The sequence below is a fragment of the Topomyia yanbarensis genome, chromosome 3 (genome assembly GCF_030247195.1).
Source record: "Topomyia yanbarensis strain Yona2022 chromosome 3, ASM3024719v1, whole genome shotgun sequence".
Taxonomy (NCBI): domain Eukaryota; kingdom Metazoa; phylum Arthropoda; class Insecta; order Diptera; family Culicidae; genus Topomyia; species Topomyia yanbarensis.
This window is the reverse complement of record NC_080672.1, coordinates 86558117-86582266: the sequence shown is the minus strand read 5'-3', so window position 1 is coordinate 86582266 and position 24150 is coordinate 86558117. Positions and strand designations below refer to the sequence as shown.

General features: G+C 43.3%; 1 protein-coding gene across 1 annotated transcript; it reads left to right on the top strand.

Moving 5' to 3' along the window:
- Positions 1 to 271: 271 nt before the first annotated feature.
- On the top strand, positions 272 to 2359 carry LOC131688632 (proton-associated sugar transporter A-like). The gene is made up of 7 exons (XM_058973037.1): positions 272 to 434; positions 536 to 990; positions 1050 to 1585; positions 1643 to 1773; positions 1829 to 2003; positions 2061 to 2156; positions 2228 to 2359. Exons 1-7 carry the CDS (start codon positions 310 to 312, stop codon positions 2357 to 2359), a joined length of 1650 nt encoding a protein of 549 aa, XP_058829020.1. The 5' UTR covers positions 272 to 309.
- The last annotated feature ends 21791 nt before the right edge of the window (positions 2360 to 24150 follow it).

The following is a 24150-nucleotide window of genomic DNA, read 5'->3' as shown; positions in this document are numbered from 1 at the left end:
CGACTCTTCGCACCCGAGCAGGCATGAATTAAGGCACAGCTATTAAGATTATACCGAATATCAAACCACTTCTAAGCACGGTACTATCTGCTTATCAACCGAATATATCCGAACCTTAACCTAATGAAATCAATTGCCGCTATCTGCTGCAGATAGCAGATAGTCCATTGAGGAGATTAAAGTCTCAGTCCCCGTAGAGTAAGTCAATATGTCCTAGCTTTTTCTGAACGACGGACATTAATCCGATCCGTTACCGGGTAGTTGCTGTTAATAATTTACAAAAATTCATTTGACGATGAAGCACCTACAATGAGCAACAATCTTAACATCAGTGACCGAATGCAAGTTTCCGACGCTCGGTTGATGGAATGTATACTGAAAAAGCGATACGAACATGCAAAGCTACAGAAAAAGGATTACTCTCATGTGTTCCGGTGAGATACAATAAATAGTGTTTTAGTTAGTTTTTAATTGATAAGTGATAAGTGCAGTGATGCAGATCTCAATGAAACGTATTTTTTTTTTATTTTTCTAGCCCGAAAACCCGCTGCGAATTGACTCGCCTCACGTTGCTGTTTGTTGGCATCCAGTTTACGTACGCAGCACAGACTGCCTACGTAACACCGATTCTGCTCGGAATCGGCTTAAGTCACACCTTCATGACTATGATTTGGGCCATTTCGCCGACACTGGGATTCTTCTTCGCACCTGCTGTCGCTTCGTTCAGTGATCAAATTCGGCTAGGTTGGGGTCGTCGGCGTCCGGTTTTGCTAGGACTGGGTGCCGGATTGATCGTTGGACTGCTGATATTGCCCCATGGGAAAAACATTGGCATTTTTCTAGGTGACGCAGATGTGGGTGCGGTTAACCAGTGTAGCGTATTTCGGTGGGGAACTCTGATGACGGTACTGGGAATGATTCTCGTCGATTATAACGTTGAAACATGCAACGGAGTAGCACGAACCTATTTCATGGATATATGTATCAAAGGTATTTTTGAAGGTAAAACTAGTCCACTGCTTGACAAAAACAAATTTCCATCATTTCAGATGATCATCCAAAAGTTCTAGCTGTAGCCGTAATGATCGGAGGTTTGGGCGGTTTCGTAGGCTACATGCTAGGCTCGGTCGATTGGTCCCAAACTAATATTGGAGATCTTTTAGGCTCCAACGAAGCTACTGTATTTGCCGCGGTGGTGATTGTTGTACTAATTGGGCTCACGGCTACATTGTCCAGCTTTCGGGAAGTTCCACTTCCTTTGCTGGAACAGGACGAACTGCTTCGTCCCATCAGAAGAGCAGATTTTGAGGCGGCAAAAATGCAACGAGAATTCTGCATCTCTAGCGTTAGTGGTGGCAACGTTCCGATCGGTTTCGAAGTTGCGAAAAGCAGTGGAAAAATCATCGAGAACGACGACTACGAGAGGCCCCTGGGAATCAAACTGTTTTTCACTAATCTCATCGGAATGCCGAAAGCTTTGAGAATCCTGTATTTCACTCAGTTTCTTTCACATTTAGGATATCTGAGCTATTGTCTGTATTTTACTGATTTTGTTGGGCGAGAGATCTTTTTCGGAGACGTGACGGTAGGTGTTGAAATATTTACCGAAAACGGATTTTTTAATAGAGTTTGCTTTTCGTAGGCAGCCGAAGATTCTATCGAATTTGAATCCTACAATGAAGGAGTTCGCTTCGGTTGTATGGGTATGGCCGTATTTATTCTAAGTAGTTCAGTATATTCTGTCATTTTCGAGCGTGTGATTCAAAAGTTCAGGTTGTTGTTATAATTTGTTGGTTTTCATTTAACCAATAATTGTAGTCATTTCTAGGGCTAAACCTGTCTACATTACGGGCCTATTATTAAACGGTGCTGGAATGCTTGCAACTGCCATTATCAAGCAAAAATTTTCTATTTTCATTTGCTGTTTCACAATGGGTATCAAGTACACTACAATTTGTTCGCTGCCATTTCTATTGATTTCTGAATATCATACGAAAAATTCGGTGAGATTTTTATTCGATTGCAATCAGTTCCAGTAGTAATTGATAAAATTCTTACAGTTTGAGATGGTCGGAGGACGATATGTGCCTTGCACGCAGAATCGAGGATTCGGAGCAGATGTGTCGACGCTTAGCAGTATGCTGTTTTTAGCTCAGGTCAGTATATTGGAATTCATCACTGATATGAATAATTAATGTATAAACATTACTGATATAAACGTTTCTAGATCATAACATCTCTCGCGATTGGTAGCATAATTGATGCGATTGGTGCAACCACCATTGTCATATATTCGGCGAGTTTGTTTTCCTGTCTGGCTGCCATTTCGGCTACTCGAATAGTATTCCTGAATCTCTAGTGCCTGTGTGTGTATTGTTGTAATAATAAAGTTGTTTTTTGTTTACGCTCTTTTATTTAAGGCAATCTTAGCCCTTTAAGTAAACAATCGATTTTATTTTGTAATTTTATATATTTAAAGAGAGTATTAAACGTGAATATGTCTAGAGTGTCTTAAAGTTCATATAATTTTCAAACGCTGTTCTCTCGAAACTAAATTTTTGAATAAAGTTGGATTTTTCCGAATTTCTTTGGTCAGTACTTAGGATCAGTTAGACAATATTTTAGACACAGCATTGGGATCAAATAGGGAACCAAACGCTCGGCACTATGCAAGCTATTCCCGTAAAAGGAGAACAATTTGGTTTGTTCAACCTATCTTAAATAAAGTGCCCAAGGCAAAAACCAAGACTATTTGGGCTTACTGTCGAACTGGCCCCAAGTTGGTGCTAGTAAATCATAAGATAGATTCGAAACATAAAAATCCAAGTTTGTCCAAGTAAGATGTTGTGCTCTTATCCTGTGGCTAAAGTTGCTACATTCACAATTTGTTTCTGTAATGTAACAGATTTATTGAGCAATTTTTGTTCACAAATTCTCTTTCACAGATGGGAGATTTTTAACATTTTCATGAAATTTTCACAGAAAAATTTTCGGCGACCCTCTGATCCACCTCCTTGATCCGCCGCTGGTTCAAAGTGTTTCAGGGTCGCCACATAGCATCCCAAGTTCGTAGATGTCGATCCATTGTATGCATGTGCAAATCGTACTGAATATGTAATATACATTTCCACCATTATATTGGACATAACCAGCCGTGCAATCGTAGCTTGGACAAATGAGAAAGGCACAATTGCACCATAAGGTGGATTAAAACAGGTTTTTTTTTATAGAGCATTAAAAAAACTATTGATAACATAACGTCTCAGGGAACGGGTTTGGGCTTGCCATCACCCAACCCGCTAAAAACCAATGCCATTGGCCAGAACCTGATTCCTCCCCTGCACTACCTTACGGCATTACTTCGGGGAGGGATTTTTCATGTACATAGCACCCACTCTATTTCAACTACTACGCAGTTAGTTTCTTCAGTAAGGTTACAGCACCACTCCTCGATACACCACCAGTACACCACCATCCACACAAACCATTGCAGTCGAAGAGCTAGCTGTGGGTCGAGACTTAGTGCTCTTCCCGTACGAAGGCAATCTGGGCGGCAACTTTAGACCTTGTGCCATTCAGCACCATGGTGTCGAGGTCAGTTTGGCGATTCCAGTTTGTTGGTGCCCCGACGACCCGCGACTGGTGGTGTCTCGCGGCAATGCCAACAAAGAGTTCCCCGGCGAAGTAAGTTCTCCCGATACCGATTCTTCTTCGGTTTTAGCAACACAACTTCTTGAGCCCTTTGGCTCCCTGTCCGGTGCCATTTAGCACCGCAACTCCTTTAAGCCCTTTGGTTCCTCTCTCATTCCATTTCGCCGCACTTCTCCGATGAGCCATTCAGCTTCCGACTTTACTAAAATGTTGTTTGCGAACCACTCGGTCTAGTCCCCGACAATGGATCTAGCCTACTCCGACGGAGAATTCTCCGGCGAGATAGGTTCTCTCGAAACCGAGCGGTAGATTGTTTAGCTCCTTGCTTCGTCCCGATCTACTCGATCTAGCTCTCGGCGGTGCACCGAGCCTACTCAACATCTCTTCGACGATAACGTTTGCGAACACCGGACAAAGGGATGATGAAGCATGTCCAAACCGATGCAAGTACTTCCGAAAGGATCCGTGCCAAGACAAAAACTGCGTCAAATGGAAGTTCAGCTCTCCATGCTTCCTGTGCACCCAAGCCGACACATTGGTGGAGCAGCTCGATTCAATAGTCGAGTTCACTAGCGCAAAGCAAAACATAAGCAAGGAGTTAAAGCAGAGTCTCCTGGAGCTTCGGAAAACTGTTCGTGTCGCAAGACAGAAAAAGGCAGGCTTATGCCAAGAGGGTGGAATGTCGGGAGAAGTCCGACAGAGAAATCCAGACAGTGGCCTCCAAGAGGGAGAGAAGAGAGAAGGTCGATACAGGCACTCAGACAGTGGCCTTCACCTTCTATGGAGCAGCCATGTCGCTCGAAGCGGCGGCCGAGTTCCCCTCGAAGGGAAAAGGCAAGGGCAAGGGCAATCGTAAGACGGCGTCGAACGCGAAGCGCCCTAGGAAGTCGCCAGGCGAGGGTGCAAAAACCGACACCACACGGCGTGCAACCGTTAAGGCCAAACGCTGTCTGGCCGGGGTAAGCGAGGGCGAGAGTGACCTCGCTGAGCAGAGTGTTGGTACCAGCAACCCGGCGCGACCGGGGCAGGGGGCGTTAACCCCTGGACGCTGGTCACCAGGAAGAAGCCAGCACCGACACCGGAGGTACCGCGGCCCGCGAAGAAGGCCAAGGACAGAGGCGAGGCCTTGTGGTTAAAAACCGACAAGGACAAATACGCCGACGTCCTAAAGTCGATGAAGGCAGCCGAAAGCCTTTCGACCTTTGGGCAAGATGTGCGTAGCGTGAGACGCACCAACACAGGAGAGATGCTCCTGGTGCTGAAGCGAGGCGCACAATCAAGTGCAGTATATAAGGCCTTGGCCCAAGAGGTCCTTGGTGAGGGCGCCCAAATCAGGTCGCTAGGTGCGGAAACAACTCTCCAGTGCAAGCACTTGGACGAGTTCACGACCGCAGAAGACGTCGTCGCTGCCGTCAAGGAGCACTGCGGCGTCACAATCGAGCGGGCCTCTGTGCGATTGAGAGACGGACCCTCTGGCACCCAAGTAGCCTACCTCAGGCTACTGAATGCGGATGCCAAAAAGGTAACCGAGAAAGGGAAGCTGAAGATTGGCTGGTCGGTATGCCCTATTAGTATACCCCAGCCGCCTTCAGTGGACAGGTGCTATCGGTGCCTAGAATCCGGCCATAAAGCATACGAATGCAAAGGCATAGATAGGAGCAAGCTATGTCGTCGCTGCGGCGAGGAGGGGCATAAAGAGCGGGGGTGCACTAAGGCATATAAGTGCCTTATCTGCACCGCTAAGAAGCAAGCCCATAAACATGCTATGGGCGGACCTTCGTGTCCCTTCGGCGAGTTAAATAAGAAGAAGCCGTGAGAGTCACACAGCTAAATCTTAACCATTGTGCAGCAGCCCAACAGCTGCTGTGGCAGTCGGTCTCGGAGTCGAGGACAGATGTCGCCCTCTTATCACAACCGTACCGCATCCCTGCCGGCAACGGCAATTGCGTGTCGGACGGGTCTGGAATGGTGGCAATCTGTACAACGGGACGGTTCCCGGTTCAAGAGGTAATACACTCCTCCGCCGAGGGTGTTGCGATTGCCAAGATCAATGGTGTGTTCTATTGCAGCTGCTACGCCCCACCAAGGTGGCCAATAGAACAGTTCTACCAGATGATCGAAAGGCTCTCGTCGGACCTAGTGGGCCGGAAACCGGTAGTCATAGCGGGAGACCTTAACGCTTGGGCAGTGGAGTGGGGCAGCCGCTGTACAAATAGCAGGGGTCAAGCGCTAATGGAGGCGCTTGCGAAACTCGATACTGTGCTAGCTAATAATGGCTCCGCTAGTACATTCCGTAGAAACGGGGTGGAGGCGTGGATTGACGTAACATTTGCCAACCCGAGTCAGGCTCCAGGCATGGAATAGAGGGTAGACGAAGGCTACACCCATAGCGATCATTTAGCAATCCGCTTTAGGATCAACTATGGTGTGCAGCATCCGAGGGCGGGAGATCCCTGTCAGGTACGCGGGTGGAAGTCCAATCACTTCGACAGCAAAGCTTTCACCGCGGCCCTGGGACTGGAGGCCAACACCGACAGTCTAAGCGGGGATACGCTGGTAGCTGTTCTATCACGCGTGTGCGACGCCACTATGCCGAGAAAAACACTGCCAAGAAACGGCAGATGCCCGGTATACTGGTGGAGTGCCGAGATTGCAGCTCCACGGTCAGCCTGCCTCAGAGCTAGACGTAGGATGCAAAGAGCTCGCACCGAGGATGCAAGAGAGAACCGCCGTGAAGTGTTTCGAGCTGCGAAATTGGCCCTTAACAAGGCCATTAAAAGCAGCAAGAGAGCGTGTTTCGACAACCTGTGTGAGAGTGCCAACGCGAATCCGTGGGGTGACGCCTACAGGATTGTGATGGCCAAGACCAAAGGGAGCTCCTCACCCCCAGAACGGTCTCCGGACCGGTTGGCAACGATTATCGAAGTACTCTTCCCGTCTCGAGCCACAAGCCCCTGGCCACCTGCACTACGAGACAGTGCGGGCACGGCCGAAATGGTGGCTCCAGTGACGAATGAAGAACTACTCGCAGTGGCTACATCCCTAGCAATGAACAAAGTTCCAGGGCCGGATGGAGTTCCAAACAACGCTCTGAAGGCAGTGATCATAGCGAACCCGAACATGTTCAGGCTAGCTATGCAGAGATGCCTTGACGAGTGCCGTTTCCCCGATAGATGGAAAAGGCAGAAATTGGTGCTGTTGCCGAAGCCCGGGAAGCCGCCAGGTGACCCATCGGCGTACAGACTAATCTGTCTGATCGACACGACTGGCAAACTGCTTGAGAGGATCATCCTCAACAGGCTAACCCCGTACGCGGAAGGTACGGACGATCTGTCAAGCAACCAGTTTGGCTTTCGGAAGGGTAAGTCCACAGTGGACGCTCTCAACTCAGTGATAAATACTGCCGAGATAGCGATCCAACGGAAAAGGCGAGGTATTCGATACTGTGCGTTAGTGACACTTGACGTGAAGAACGCATTCAACAGCGCAAGCTGGGATGCCATCGCGCTCTCGTTACACCGGCTTAGCCTACCGGAGGGTCTGTACCGGATCCTGGAAAGTTACTTCCAAAACCGCGTACTGCTATACGAGACCGATGCCGGTCAGAAAAGGGTTCCGATTATCGCCGGAGTCCCGCAGGGCTCAATCCTAGGCCCGGTGCTATGGAACCTCATGTATGACGGGGTTCTGAGACTGAAGTTCCCTCCTGGGGTCAAGATCGTCGGCTTTGCTGACGACGTAACCTTGGAGGTCTACGGGGAGTCAATTCCTGAGGTAGAACTAACCGCAGAACACGCGATCAGCACGGTGGAGGAATGGATGAGCGCGAGAGGCCTGGAGCTCGCTCATCATAAGACGGAGGTAGTTATCGTCAACAACCGCAAGTCGGCACAATATGCAGTTATCCATGTGGGAGAAGTCGCGATCACTTCACAGCGAAGTCTGAAGTCTCTCGGAGTCATTATAGACGACAAGCTGACCTTCGACTATACATGCAAGAGAGCGTCGACTGCTGTTGCGGCTCTATCGAGAATGATGTCCAACAGCTCAAAGGTGTGCGCCAGTAGACGTAGGTTACTGGCAGGCGTTGCCGTATCTATCCTCAGGTACGGTGGCCCGTCATGGTCAAGAGCACTGAGGGTAACCAGTTACCTACAGAAACTGGAGAGCACCTACCGCGTGATGTGCCTCAGAGTGATATCTGCCTACCGCACGGTATCACATGATGCATTCTGCGTGATAGCGAGCACGATGCCAGTCGGGCTGGTCATTCGGGAAGATGAGGAGTGCTTCGAGCTACGTGGAAATAGGGGAGTCCGCGAGCGCACCAGGGTGACCTCGGTCGTCAGATGGCAGCGTGAGTGGGACAACTTCTCGAAAGGTAGGTGGACCCACCGGCTGATACCTAGCATATCGAGCTGGGTGGGAAGATCCCATGGGGAAGTTCACTTCCACCTGACACAATTCCTGTCAGGCCATGGCTGTTTCCGACAGTACCTCCACAGGGTTCGGGCACGCGGAGGTCTCAGTCTGCCCGGGCTGCCCAGGTGTAGACGAAACTGCCGAACACATACTGTTCGTATGTCATCGGTTCGACTTCGAAAGAAGAGCAATGCTTGACGTCTGTGGCTGGGACACAACCCCTGATACCCTTATTCAGCGGATGTGTCAATCGGTGGAGAAGTGGAACGCAGTCTCGGCTGCTACCATCCAGATTGCCAGTAGGCTGCAGGTAATCTGGCGAACCGAGCAACAGACGACGGGCACGGTTAACTAGTGATTGGTTAGCTGGAGCGCAGGTTTGGCGCAGCGACTGGCAACCGCGTAAGGGGTAAACCCAGCCACCCCGAAGCAAGACAGAAGAGTGAGTGTATAGGCGTATAAGTGGACTGCCTCATGCCAAGACGGGAGGGTCGTAGCGTAGTATGTTGGGACTTAGCTATCGATACCTCATGGCGTGGCAGAGGAGTGAAAGGGTGAGCATCCAAGTCAGTCTCACACGGCATGTTAAGGGTGAGCACAAAAGTCAGCCTCACATGGTATTGTAGAGGCTAGCACAAAAGTAAGCCTAGCAAGGAATGAAAAAGGTGAGCTCACAAGTCAGCCTCGCATGGTATGTCAGAAGTGGGGCCTAAGAAAAATGTCCCACATGGGATGCCAGGGGGAGTGACAGAGGTACAATAGAGTGGCACGATTGAGAGTGAATCAGGTGATAGGGTGAGCACCCAAGTCAGCCTCACATGGTATGGGTGGGGCGAGCACAAAAGTAAGCCTAGCAAGGAATGAGTAAGGTGAGCACACAAGTCAGCCTAGCAAGGAACGAAAAAGGTGAGCACAAAAGTCAGCCTCATGTGGGAGTGTTTGAGAATGAATCAAGGTGCGATAGAGAGAGCACCCAAGTAAGCCTCATACAGGACGTATGAACGCGTGAGTGAGAGTGAATGAGTACATTATGTACAGCCATCCCCCCAGAAGTAATACCGAGAGGTAGTTCCTGGGAGGAATGATGGCGGAGCCCAATGGAGTTTAGTCGGTATTAATGGCAGCGTCACCATTCGAGCCCGACACGCCCCCAGTGCACCCCGTGTGGTAGATTGGACCCTACCAATAGCACGTGTACTAGGCTAGGACGTAAAGGACTTCTCCATTGTAAAAAAAAGCCGACACATTTGGGATGAGTCGGAGGGTCCACCTTCCTTTCTTCGCGTTGCCTACTCCTGCTTCCATTTAGCCAACGAGTCCGCTCGGACCAGTCTGCTTGTCCTGTTCAATTTTTCACGGTTTCGCTTGGTTTTCAGCGCGGCAACCCATGCAGGAATCCCATATCGTTGTATCGATAACGAAATAGTATATAGTAGCCGTCTCTTGCTACTTCTCGGACCGCCTACGTTTGGCATGATTCTCGCTATTGCCTTTGCCGAATTTTCGCAGGTATAGTCGACGTGGTTGTTGCAGCTCAACCGCTCGTCGATTATCACTCCTAATTACTACAGTGCAAACTTCGATGCAATCACGTGCCCTCCGACGTCGATCTGCATCCGCTGAACCGCTAGCAGTTGCTGACCAACAACACCTCCGTTTTGTGGTGAGCTATTTGCAGCTTGACCCCGTTCATCCAGCTCTCGGTTGCGTCTATTGTCTCCTACTCCTCCACTTCTTCCAGTGTCTTACCCATCACCGTTAATGACACGTCGTCCGCGAATCCCACGATTTTTACTTTCCTGGGCAGCCGCAGATCCCATCGTACATCCCATTCCAAAGAGTTGGACCGAGAATCGAACCCTGCGGAACGCCCGCTGTAACTCACATTGACTTCAGCCCTTCGTTCATCTCGTACAGCAGCACTCTGCTCTGCTCTTCAGGATCTGGCATAGATAGTTGGGAACCCACATTCTGTGCAGCGCTGCAGCTATGGTTTCCCAGCTGGCGCTGTTAAATGCATTCTTCACATCTATCGTGACCACAGCGCAGTATCGTTCTCCTTTTCGCTTCTGTTTAGATGCATTCTCAGCACTCTCGAGCACTGTCTGAATTGTATCCACTGTCGAAGCTGTTTTGCGGAATGCATCTTGGATAGTCCGTGCTCACCTTCCGTGAATTTCGTCAATCTGTTAAGGATGATCCTTTCCAGGAGTTTGCCAAGTGTATCCAGCCTGTACGAAGCCGGATCGCCCGGTGGCTTCCCTGGATTCGGCAGCTTCTGGACCTTTCATATTTCGGGAAACTTGCCTTCATTTAGACACTTCTGCGGCTCCATCCTGAACATGTCCGGATATGCCATCGCAAGATCGCAGCTTTCAGCACCACGTTTGGTATTCCATCCGGACCGGGAGCTTTCTTTGATTTCAGGCGGTTCGATGCTTCTGCGAGCTCGTCATTGGTCACTTGCCGATCGTCCGTTTTTTCCGTGTTGGCGCCAGATGGTTGGATCACGCTTTGGAAAAAGATCCACGACTCTTATCTTCAGCTTACTCGGGCACATTTCGGCAGGTCGACGACGCCGACGCCTTCATTTTCGCCATCACGACACGTCGCCCCAGGGATTGGCGTCTACATCTCGACACAGCTCCTTGTGACAGTCTAACTTGCTTAGTTCGATCTCCCGTTTTAAATCGGCCTTAGCTTCCGGAAACGCTGCCTTGCGCTCTTCTCTATCTGGCTCCGATATTGCTCTCTGAGCCCGCCTTCTGGGTTTGAGACAAGCAGTGCGTAACGTGCTAAGCATCTCGTTCCTCCAGTAAACTGGACGTCGTTTGTTGCGTGGTTCCAGTTTTCGCGGCATTGTGGCATCACCAGCCGCCACCATCCTTCTTGTTAGGACAGCCGCATCCACGTTATCGGTCCAGCTGTTCGGCCGAAGTGACTTAACAAAGAGATCTTTGTTGAAGGCTTTCGTCTTCCACTTTCGTTCGCCGGTCATCCTTCTCCGTGCTGCCGCGGGGTTCCGTTGACCGATATGGTAGCGAATCGTCTGGTGGTCACTATACGTATACTTTTCACATATTCTCCAATTCATGTTCGCCATCAGTGAAGGACTACAGAATATGACGTCGATGATATTCTCCCTCCCGTCTCTCCGAAATGTGCTAACAGAACCTTCATTGCACAATCGTACGTCTAACTTCGCTAGAGCTTCATGCAGGATACACCCTCTTGTGTTGGTTACTCTACTACTCTACATGACTACCGGCTTCCGACCGATCAACTGCTCGGTTAACTGCCCCAGCATTAGGCTGAACTGCTCTACTGTCCACTTTGGAGGAGCGTAGCAGCTACACACGAAGACGCCGTTGATTTTGGCGATCATGAACCTCTCGGATGAGCGTTCTACCACTTTTTGAATGGGGAATCTGCCCATAACTAGTATCACAGCCGTTCCTGATCTATCCGCCACCCAGTTACCGTTATCAGGGGGACTTGATACGGCTCGGCGTTCAAAGCGACATGACACATACCGTTGGCTTGCAGGGCATTTAAAGCCACACGTCTGATGGTCGTTTCCGTCCACTGGAGTGCCAAAAGTAGCACCTCGGCCTCTGTGTGCAGTCTGTCGCAAGATGGCCTGTTTCCCCGCATTTCCAGCACATCCCGGATCTATCCGGGCCTTTGCAAGCCCCTGCTAAATGTCGAAAGCATTTCTCCGCTTGTTTATTTACTTGTGGGGCGGCACTCAATGGGCCTCTCGACCATCCAACCGAAACTTTGCTTACCTCTAGCGCCTTGATGGCAGCGGTTACCGGTAAACGAATCATCGCTGTCTGAGTTCCTCCGTACCCCTTGTTTAGCCGGATCGTCATGTGCACGACGCCCAGGTTACAATGCTGCTCTCAGCTTGTCTTCCGACGTGATCTCATCCAGGTGTTTGCACACAATCACCATCTTCAGGTTTAAGGCTACAGCTTCTGCCTTTTCACCCATTGATTTGATACTAATCTGCTGAGCATCTCAACTTTTTGGGTACGCCTGATTTCTACTCCGTTTTCCCCCAAATCCCTCAGCTTCGGGTCCTCTCTGATCGTCTTGAGCAGTACTGCATATGTTGGCTTTCGCGAGAGCGGCTTCACCCATTGGCACCTTCTGACGATCCGGAGGTTTTTCTTTCCTCTTCTGTTATTTTAGTATGTATCTGAGTTTCAGTCATCCGTCATGGTTTCGTCTATATAAGGACGGCCGAAAACTCGAAATCGCAATTGCGCTACTGCTGGACAGTTGCATATCAGATGATATGAGGTTCCGTAGTCGGAACCACAAAGATCACATGAAAAAGACTCAGCGCGCTGAATAGTTGCCATGTGATAAATGAGTTTGCAGTGACCGGTTAAAGGCCTGGTCAGCATGCCACAGTGGAGCTTCGAAAAATGTAGGAGAATTTTCGAAATCACTGGGCACGGTTGTTCGTCTTTGTTTGGTGACACGTTTGTAGACTTCTTCAATAATTACGGTGCTCGGACGAAACCCAGGACCGTATTTTTCCCTTATCCAACTTTTCGAAATTGGCAGGGCGGGCACAGCACCAACGAAGTCAATCGCTGAACCTGCCCTGGCCAATTCGTCAGCCCATTCATTTCCAGTAACACCGGAATGTCCGGGCACCCAGACAAGGTAGATAGTATTGACAATGCTTAGTTCTTCTATTTGGGTTCGGCTAGCGATCGCTAGCTTGGACCGTTATTTGTCTGAGCTAAGGGCCTTGATTGCAACCTGCCTATCGAAGCAGAAGTTTATAACTCTGCCGGACAAACTCAGTTGAAGAGCCGATTGTACCCCGCACATAATCGCAACGATTTATGTTTGGAATACAGTACAGTATCTACCTAGTGAGTAGACTGTTCCAATCTCATTTCACCACAGTAGACACCAGCACGTCCCTTCATCAGAGAACCGTCAGTGTAACAATGGCATGGGTTTATTTCCTCACATATCGCACAACTATCCCCTCAAAAACCTCAAACTCCCCTCAGATCCCTCTCTATCATGCTCCCCACAGACTACCACCCCATCCCACCTCATACAGACCCATAATACTGTCATTTTCATCGCCTTCACTCACCAGGCATACCAAAATAAGCTGGGGAGGTGTTTTTGGGTTGTGGGTTTTTCATCCCCCTCACACACCTACCCCACATGAAAAATAAGTTAGCAAGAAGACACTATTGAACTAATGCTGATTATGCGGAACAAGTACGTTATATTTTTTATTTCAGCGTCGATACGTAAGCATAAGCATAAGAGATCGCCCGTAGTTGCTACTCCGTTATTGACCAGAAACAAATTAGGTTGCAAAATGTTCATTGGAACAACATGCTTGGGAATAACATGATGAGCCACATTGTACAATCTATTCTGATCCCTGCATGCTGATCAATACCGACGCCGGCCACGTCCGAATGCAGATCTTCTGGGAAAGGAAGGAATGTTAGTCCGATACATGTTGCTACTAGAGACCGAGGAATCCTCTGCATCTCCACATGCATCACGGGAAGGGGAAGGTTGTTAGTAAGTGTGCCAATAGCGTTATCATGTAATAATTGCTCTGGGCAGCCGGCTGCCGAGAATTTGGGAAATTTATCATTTGTTGTATCAATACGATTAGCAAAATAAGCAACTTGAACTCCGGATAGCCGGCTATAAGGAGCACTGCTTATATTTTTTAATAATATTCAATCACGCGACGAATTTTTTCGTGGTTTCTATCGTGTCGGTGCTGATTTTACCCGGCGATCGTTTGAATAAAATGAGGAATCTTATACAGTAGGTTCATCAGACTCTTCCATAGGACTCTCTACGATATATTTTTTGGGTTACATTGAACATTGAAGGGAAATACAGAGGATCGTTAACCTGATGGACGGGCTTGTTACCAATAACGGAACTTGAAATTAGATTCATTAAAACAGACGAGGCGAATTTTCAGTACGTATTGATCCGCGATCATCGATACTAGTCAAATTAAAGTCTTATTGGAGCTGATATCCGAACAACTTTTACGGCATTGCTTTCTCGGCTAAATCAGTTCGCACACTCTCATTCTGCTACTATCGGCAGAAGGCTGATAGCTCCCAGTCGTCGCCGGTCTAAGGACCAAATGTCATCAATAGACTTAGACTCGCGCGGAGGCATGAGATAGAATTGAAAGCTAACCAATGAAAATGACAGCAAAACACTTATTCTTCGTGCTAACATAACTGAAGGTAATTGCCAACCGGTCCCCGATCCCTCTCGCCAATTGTCAATTCTCAAGCCTTATACATGATTGAAGTCATCATTCCACTCAAATAAGGTCATGTGTTTTCCCTAAGCACATTGAATGCTCTGTGGATCAGTTCCTCCGTTGGTAAAACAAACCCTAAGCAAACATAGAAATTAGTTTGCCGACCGGCAGATACGTGTTCCCTTACAATGCCATCACAGCAACGGATACCCAAAATTTACATGCGACAAAATATCTGCAATCCCGAATATAAAAGATTCAAAACCACTACTGATTTGCAATAAAATAAGAAAGTAAAAAAACAGTTGAATATCCAAGGCGGCTCATTTTCAAAGATAGCACCGCCGATGAATCACTAAATAAAAATAGGTGACAAGGGACGCGAACGAAATTAGCTGAGCTGGTTTGCCACCTATTTTTCGGGCGAAGAATTTTGGGGCGACACCTGGTAGTCGCTAGACGCTGGTGAAACGCCAACTATTTGAATATGTTTGCCATATTTTTTCACTGTTCGGATTGAATTTTTTTCTCTGAAAAACCATTTTTCACTATTTTTACAATTTACACTGTGTTTCTAGACATTTTCTGTGCACTTTTATTGTCCTTGCATTGGGAATCGACGGCCCGTAATGCGAGGAAAAGATATTTTTTTCATTTGCCGGAATTCGATTTTCACAAACTGTCACCACTCGCGTCTGTCGAAAATATGTCGAAAAATGCTTTTATAACCCACTTCACTTTGTATAGTTGTTAAATTACACCGTTATTCACACTTTTGATAACCGGGAAGCAGTAAACTGTGCCGAAAATGATGAAAATTAACCGACTCGAAGAGAGCTCTACCTTTTATTTCAGCGTCGATACGTAGCTCATAAAGTTCGTGGATTACGAGCCATTGTATATAGGTTTTCTAAGAATGTAATAGACTTTTCCATAATTATGTTGAACATAACCATCCATAGAATCACCGTTTAGAGGAATAGGAAAGGCACAATTGCACCACTAGGGGGTATTAAACAGGTTTTTTCTTACGGATCCATCTGCCACCCTAACTCACATGCATCTAATTTGGAAAAGAATATCTACAAACTAACAATTTCCCGCCTAATCTATCTTCGCAATTGTCATCCGGTTCCAATCATCTAGCGACTTCTCGTTTTGATTTCTTCCTAGCAGCGTGGATGTAATTGTGAGGAGACGACCATCGCGGAAAAGAAGAGATGATCAGAAAAATCAACCACAGTCAGACTCATTTCGATGTGCTCAAACCCACCGCCGAGCGCCGTTTTCCAAGTTATGTAAACGCAGGTTTATTTTCGAAGGATCTCTGCCTGCATTTGACTCGGCTAAAGATTGTGGAAATGGCATGCCTTCTTCTCTTCTACGAGAAAAAAAAGTATTCCTCACGTCGGCAAGTGATTTTCTGATGCGCCCTTAGTGCCGTGCTTTCAAAATGATGGTTGAATGATATACCAACCAAACCCACCACCCACCGTCAGACCGACTTGTTTGGCATCATCAAACATGGCGCATTGAATAGGTACGTAGATCGAAGAATAGCGAAATTGACGCCACTACTGCTGGAAGCGGTAATGGGCAAGAACAGCCTGCATCATATTCCTTTCGCCGGACGGATGTTTTCCATTGCGGCATCCGTTCGGCAAGCAACGATACGGAAAGCTAAAGGATTGCAACCCTGATGCAAAGGAAAAGCGAAACCTGTCAGCAGCAGTACACACACACACACACACACACGAATGCTGCCGCCGCCGAGCGCGTCTGGTGGAAATTAAATAAGGATCACTGCTGGAGATGTATTTCGAACGGATAGGTAGGTAGGTAGGTAGGTACGCATGATTCCTGCATTTGTGTTCGCGCTCGGATCAGAAGATGCAGCGGCGGCTGCTGCTGGTGGCTGCTGTGATGCGATGTTGTAAACTTTCTACTAAATTAGATGTTAATTGAAGATGCTAGAGACGAGCTTACAGGACGGGGTGGGGGATCTCGTGTGAAAGGGGCAATTGAAGCTACTTAGATCTCCAGCTGCGGTGCGTTAGCTCGGGCGATATGCTGGTCCTTATCAAGACGAGGACATGCTTGTAAAAGGCCATGTCAGAAACTTACCGGATCTAATTGAAGACGGACGAACGGAGTAAAAGGGCGAAATGGTATGGAGTGGGAATAGCATCGGCCTGTTATGATGGCTGCCTGTTTAACTGGCCCGAACTGCTGCTGCTGCTGCTTTTGCACGGGTTGCTTTTCGAGGAAAATTGCCAAGCCGCTGCTTCTGCTGCTTGGAAGAATGCACCTTTCAAAGATGTCACGAGCAAGCATGCACTTTCTAAATTGCAGCTAGGGCTTCTCAGCGCTGAAGGACTTTGAACTAGTTAGTAGTCGATTCATTGTACGGCTAGCTGAGAGACATCCACAGCGAGTTTGATTGGTGGTGGGATGCTTGTTGTGTTTGCGGTAATGGACGGGATCCAATCTGCCAGATGAAATGCATTCCACAAAGGAGAAGCAAATATCAAAGAATAACTGCTGGGCCTGTAATCGAATGTATACCTACTCGACGGATATCGGAGACCCCTGAGCGATGCGTTTCTGTAATGAGTCCACGTCATTCGGTTATTAATTGTTGTTGGGAATAATTTACGGCTGTGTCCACAATATGATGTACAATACAATACACAGCATTTGAATGTTTTGCAAGAATTCAATTTACGCAGTTGTCCTTCGAGAAAATTATTTCTGGTTCATTTGGTAACACCTCATCGAATAGATTTTTTATTGTTGTTAATGTTGACTTTTGTTAAATGTGTCAAGCAAAGCAATTAAAGGATTAAGCTAAAAACAAAATTTAATAACCAGCGTCCCATTCGGGGTAATTGTTCTGGATTCTTAACTAGGAAAATATTAGCATTTGCTGTGAATAATATTTGAGAACGAATCGGTAAGCCTACTTACTCCAACGATAATGCTTGCTCTCCCGGTGCCATCCACACTCCCGACGACTAGCAACACAAAGCAGCAAATCTGTGCGAATATCAACATATTTGCTCGTTAATTTATTCCGATAATTATACATTTTCCACACTAACCACGTCGTCGTTTATTCATATTAAATGTATAATTCTGAACACATGTTATATTCCCATCTCAAACAGTGGCGACCACCGCCGCAACCAGGCGCACGATTTGTGTCATTGCTCTATAGACGGCCTGCCGAGGGCTGCGAACGGGGTATTTGCGCCATCGTCATCACCGACGCCGACGCGGCCTCGTGTTTTAGTCCTGGCCATAATCAGGAGTGTCTTCTCGTTCCGACCAACCTCAGCCGAGCGGCAGTTGGACCATGTTCGCACAAATGTGGCTCCCCTCATTGGGGCCAAACACACGCCGCGCCTTGTCTGATGTGTGGTCGCCAACCAAGACATCGCGTGGATCAAAGCCATTCCGCACAGCTGGGGTATTCCCTGCCTCGGGGTCCGCGGTCGCATCCCTTTCGATTTTGTGAAAATAAACGCCTTTCCCGGCAAATGAGCGCAAGTGCGTTTAATTACAAACCACCGTGCGTCTGCAGCACGCTGAGTTGTCAGTGATGAGTAGCTCAGAGAGAACAGAAAATATGGAATAAATAGATTAAACAGATCAAATAGGATAAATTAAATAAATCGAATGAATTGAATGAATTGAATAAATGAAACACATAGGGTAAATGAAAAAATAGAATAAGCAGAATAGAAGTAATCAAACAGAAAAAAATTCCACCAGAATAAATTGAATAAGCAAAATAAATAGAATAAACACAATTAACAGAATAAATAATAACTAGAACAATCAATAAACAGAACAGATAGCGTAAAAAATATTACACAAAATGAACAAAACCAACAGTATATGTCATAGACAAATATAGTATTACGTTTGTTTTGAACATTCCGTTTTTCTCTGTGAATCTCATCAAATTTTCTTAAACATTACATTATATTATATTTGATGTGGGTTTTTGGAAATATTTTACAACTAAGGAACGCTTTTAATTTTTGATGCAAGCGGGACTAAATGAGCTGTATAAGGAATAAGTGTTTTAATCTATTTCACGATATATGATTTAATTGAAGTAACACTAACTAGGTCAAGCACATACTGGAGAGAGGGGAGAGAGATCGAACTACGATGAACGGGAGGAAGAACATTAACCGTTTAGCTTCGTGGTAGACGCAAATTAACAACACTCGGATTGCCAAGACATCACGCACCAGTATCGTGGCTTCAGGTTTTCAATTAAAATAGTCGTGAAGGTGTATGTGAAGACAGTACCGTCTTTAAGCATGGGTACGCTGAGCCAGAGGTTTCAGGATTTTGTAGGGCCCCAACTTAGGATATATTCCAAAAAATAGTCGCGTTGTTTATACCTATTTAGCGTGTAACAATGGATCACGAAATCGGCTCGGAGTACAGCAGCAAAACAAAAATGTACGGAAAAGTGTACTCGATTTGGCTACCGTTCTGGCAGGAGCAGTAGTGATGCGTCGCTGCAGCAGGCTGTACAGCTTGTGCAAATGTTAGTGTACCGGAAAATATGTAGTTTACCGGTACCGTTCGCATCGCTGCACATTGCACCTTATCCCATGTAATTAAGACGTTTAAAGAGCATCTGAAACTCATACGGAGCTATAATAGCGGTATATGCACTGTATACATCATTCATTGAACCTATTTAAACGTCAATCCAACGTTTGATTGAAGTTTCAATTTATTTTGAGCAAGAACAATGAAATGTTTAAGAAAACACGTATACAAAGCTCGAAAGGCACCGAGAAGAAGTGGTGACCAGAACACGGTGGCAAAACATACACAAGGAAGCTGTACATAAACTGGAAGATAGTGTCGAAATTCGCTACAAAATCTTTGTTTGTCAAGCGATCTGCGGATGTGGCGATTATTCAGTTTTCATTGCGTCTGGGACCGTGAAAGAGCACATCTACACAGAAGCCCTATGCTATATGCTTCTCTCTAAGGAGGAAAAATTGAGTAAACACCAAAATTTTCCTCAGTGGGAAAATTTTCGGTGAAACCACTCTTTGTACGTAAAGGGCACAAATCCTAACTTAACAAAGTCATGGGTGCGTTCTGACTTCGTCTCATCAGAAACCGACACTAACTTATCGTCGGAATAGATTAGCGCCGGCTTGACGCATCCCAATTTTTCCTCCAAATATTTTTTTTATAAACTGCTTAGTGGCTATTCACATAATTGATAATACAACAACAATCGAATGCTTATAAAAACCGATCCTGAGCTGCTAGAGATATTAGTCAACGTCATTTTTCATCAAGTTTCATCTAATCTCCGAAATTTAATTCTTGTTTTTAATCGTGTTTAGTTTTTGTCTCAACTCTACGCAATCACAAAAACATACATTTTCAGCAAATGTTGTAATGTATACAAGTTTTCCGTTAGCAAGTTTATGTTTTATAGACAAATAACATATTCAAACTTAGCTTCCAGTTCGAAAAATTGTCCCTAATTATATTTTAGAACATCTCTCCAAAACAGAACTCTTAATAATTCAGCAATTATTTTATTTTATGTTGATGTAATTTGACAACTATGGGATCTCGGGTAAGAGATAAGTTTCATATCCCGTTCCCACAATTTTTCCAAAAGTCATCATGATGCTTAAAATTATAGGTTATCAATGTAGTGATCAGATAAGTTACTGCCAACAATATTTTGTAGAATATTTAATTGTATTAGTCAACATCAATTTTTTTTTTCAATCCGATTAACATTGACATTGAGAAACAAAAATATGCATAGTTAGCATACTTTCTATTCCCGTCTCTTTTATTCTGCTGTGATTTTTATGCATTTTCTAGAATATACTTCTACTATGCATTCAATGAGTGGCTAAACCGAATATGTCCAATGCATAAAATTTACATTTTCTTCTTCTTTTTTATTTGATTCGTTTGTTTTATTTATTCATTTTGTTCACTTCATTTATTTTTTTTTGCATTTATTTTATTCATTCCAATCATTTTTTTTTCATTTTATCCATTTTATCCATTTCATTCATTTGATTATTTGTATTCACTGTATTTGATTCATTTGATTCATTTGATCCATTCGATTCATTTGATTCATTTGATCCATTCGATCCATTTGATTCATTTGATTCATTTGATTCATTTGATTCATTTGATTCATTTGATTCATTTGATTCATTTGATTCATTTGATTCATTTGATTCATTTGATTCATTTGATTCATTTGATTCATTTGATTCATTTGATTCATTTGATTCATTTGATTCATTTGATTCATTTGATTCATTTGATTCATTTGATTCATTTGATTCATTTGATTCATTTGATTCATTTGATTTATTTGATTTATTTGATTCATTTGATTCATTTGATTCATTTGATTCATTTGATTCATTTGATTCATTTGATTCATTTGATTCATTTGATTCATTTGATTCATTTGATTCATTTGATTAATTTGGTTCATTTGATTCATTTGATTCATTTGATTCATTCGATTCACTTGATTCATTTACTTCATTTGATTCATTTGATTCATTTGATTCATTTGATTCATTTGATTCATTTGATTCATTTGATTCATTTGATTCATTTGATTCATTTGATTCATTTGATTCATTTGATTCATTTGATTCATTTGATTCATTTGATTCATTTGATTCATTTAATTTATTTGATTCATTTGATTCATTTGATTCATTTGATTCATTTGATTCATTTGATTCATTTGATTCACTTGATTCATTTGATTCATTTGATTCATTTGATTCATTTGATTCATTTGATTCATTTGATTCATTTGATTCATTTGATTCATTTGATTCATTTGATTCATTTGATTCGTTTAATTCATTTGATTCATTTGAGTCATTTGATTCATTTGATTCATTTGATTCATTTGATTCATTTGATTCATTTGATTCATTTGATTCATTTGATTCATTTGATTCATTTGATTCATTTGATTCATTTGATTCATTTGATTCATTTGATTCATTTGATTCATTTGATTCATTTGATTCATTTGATTCATTTGATTCATTTGATTCATTTGATTCATTTGATTCATTTGATTCATTTGATTCATTTGATTCATTTGATTCATTTGATTCATTTGATTCATTTGATTCATTTGATTCATTTGATTCATTTGATTCATTTGATTCATTTGATTCATTTGATTCATTTGATTCATTTGATTCATTTGATTCATTTGATTCATTTGATTCATTTGATTCATTTAATTCATTTGATTCATTTGATTCATTTGATTCATTTGATTCATTTGATTCATTTGATTCATTTGATTCATTTGATTCATTTGATTCATTTGATTCATTTGATTCATTTGATTCATTTGATTCATTTGATTCATTTGATTCATTTGATTCATTTGATTCATTTGATTCATTTGATTCATTTAATTCATTTGATTCATTTGATTCATTTGATTCATTTGATTCATTTGATTCATTTGATTCATTTGATTCATTTGATTCATTTGATTCATTTGATTCATTTGATTCATTTGATTCATTTGATTCATTTGATTCATTTGATTCATTTGATTCATTTGATTCATTTGATTCATTTGATTCATTTGATTCATTTGATTCATTTGATTCATTTGATTCATTTGATTCATTTGATTCATTTGATTCATTTGATTCATTTGATTCATTTGATTCATTTGATTCATTTGATTCATTTGATTCATTTGATTCATTTGATTCATTTGATTCATTTGATTCATTTGATTCATTTGATTCATTTGATTAATTTGATTAATTTGATTCATTTGATTCATTTGATTTATTTGATTCATTTGATTCATTTGATTTATTTGATGCATTTGCTTCATTTTGTTCATTTCTTTTATTTTATTTATTTTATGATCAGTCATTCCACTTATTTATTTTGTTCAATTTGTTAGTTTTAATCAATTTAATTTATTATAATAACTATTTTTAAATATTGTCTAATTTTCCATTTAATGAGCTAATCTAATTTGATTTATGAATTTTATTAATTCCATTTATATTAATCATTCCATTCATTTTATAAATTTGAAAACATTTTTTTTTATTTTTCGCTTCATTTTTTTATTTCGTTCCTTTTATTATATATTTAGATCGACTGGGGGTGTTTTATATTTGGGTATTGGCTTTCGCAGTTTTGTATAAATATCACACGACTTATTTTTTGATTGTCTGACGTTTCTGCCTTTTGGCCGTTTTTGATGGGAATAAATATCCATGACAATAGTGACAGACAGATAATTTTTCTTAAAAAATGCCGCCGAAACACGCGGGTTGGCCTCCAGACCTTCGGAGAACGTTGTCACTGGTCACGACGATACTGCGAACGTTGCGAAATCTGATTGATTACGGTTGTGGTGGCTTTAACGGTTTAGTGGATTTTCACTTTATTGCCACACTATCGATGATAGCGTCTTTTACTTATAACTTTTTTCCGCAAATAGTGTCCAAATTTGAGTCGTGTGGATGGTTTGCTGTTCCAAGACCAAATGCCGATCGAGTCGGTTGCCGAGTTTCCCGGAACCTTGCCTCCGATTTCCCAATGTTGAGCCGTGGTTACCGAATCAACTTCAGTTCTCTGGAGTATGGGTGTTAGTGGCTGTTTGTGGGGTGTAGTGATGTATTAGCTGAAAATAAACCCTAGTTTGTGTAGAGTTTTTCAATTTGATCGTTGGGCCGTCTAGCTAGCTGAAGTTTATTTTAACATTGAAATTTATGCATGATTATTTTTATTTATTTTATTATTATTGATTTTATATTTGACTTTTAAATCTAATAGTTTGTTTTAATATTTATTTTAATCCTGTCTAGCTAAATATTATTAAGTGGTTTTACCACATATTCATTTAAATTAATACATAGGAATAGGATAAAGCACAGTGAACCTGCGAAAAGTGAACGAAAGGTCACAATGTTATCCAGAAAATCATTTTGAAAAGTTGTTTCGAAGATTTCAAGTCTCTCCGATGAATATTCTCTTTAATATAATATTTTGTGTTGACATGTAGCTGTTACTTGTACATTCGCAGTGTTGACAGAAACAATAAATTTCCGCGATAAATATAAACCTTTTAACTTAAAATCTTAGTAGCACTTTTAGTACTTTTTTCCTTGCAAGTTACCGTTTTCAGTAAAGTTATTATGGATAATATTCCTTCCTATGTGATCCAGGAAAACAAAACACAATGCGGTACCATTAAACAGATAACGCTTTGCACATTAGGACAAATTATTACGTAAGTACCAGTTTTGTAATAATGCACATTGCATAAAATTTGCGCATCCAGTACCTCAAAATCAACAGCACGCATCATAAAAAAGAGATCATTTATGAAAGTCGACGAGTTCACACTCGTAACCTGTAGGGATAAGAAGCAATAACAATGGCGATATGGACGTATATAACAACGGCGCAAAAAGAGCTCCAATAGAAAGGGAAGGTCGCGCAGTTTGAAGGACGACCACTAATAAAGAGTGAGTCGTTAATTATCGCGACATTTTAGATTAACTGGTAAATTGGCTATAGTTTTGAAAAGTTTTACAGTAGATTAGTATATATTTATTTGAGCTTATATACATCTGTTGAACTTTAAAATGAGTAGAATGCTCAACATTTGTCATGCACAGTGCTTGAACATGTACAGTCGTTTCCGGTACGTTTTCCTCATTTTTTTCACTTTCTCATCATTTCAT

Excerpts from the sequence above, each read along its gene's own strand:
- LOC131688632 (XM_058973037.1), top strand. The coding sequence starts at position 310 with ATGAGCAACAATCTTAACATCAGTGACCGAATGCAAGTTTCCGACGCT. Across the intron at positions 435-535 it reads GATTACTCTCATGTGTTCCG|CCCGAAAACCCGCTGCGAAT; the intron begins GTGAGATACAAT and ends TTATTTTTCTAG. Across the intron at positions 2,157-2,227 it reads GTATGCTGTTTTTAGCTCAG|ATCATAACATCTCTCGCGAT; the intron begins GTCAGTATATTG and ends AAACGTTTCTAG.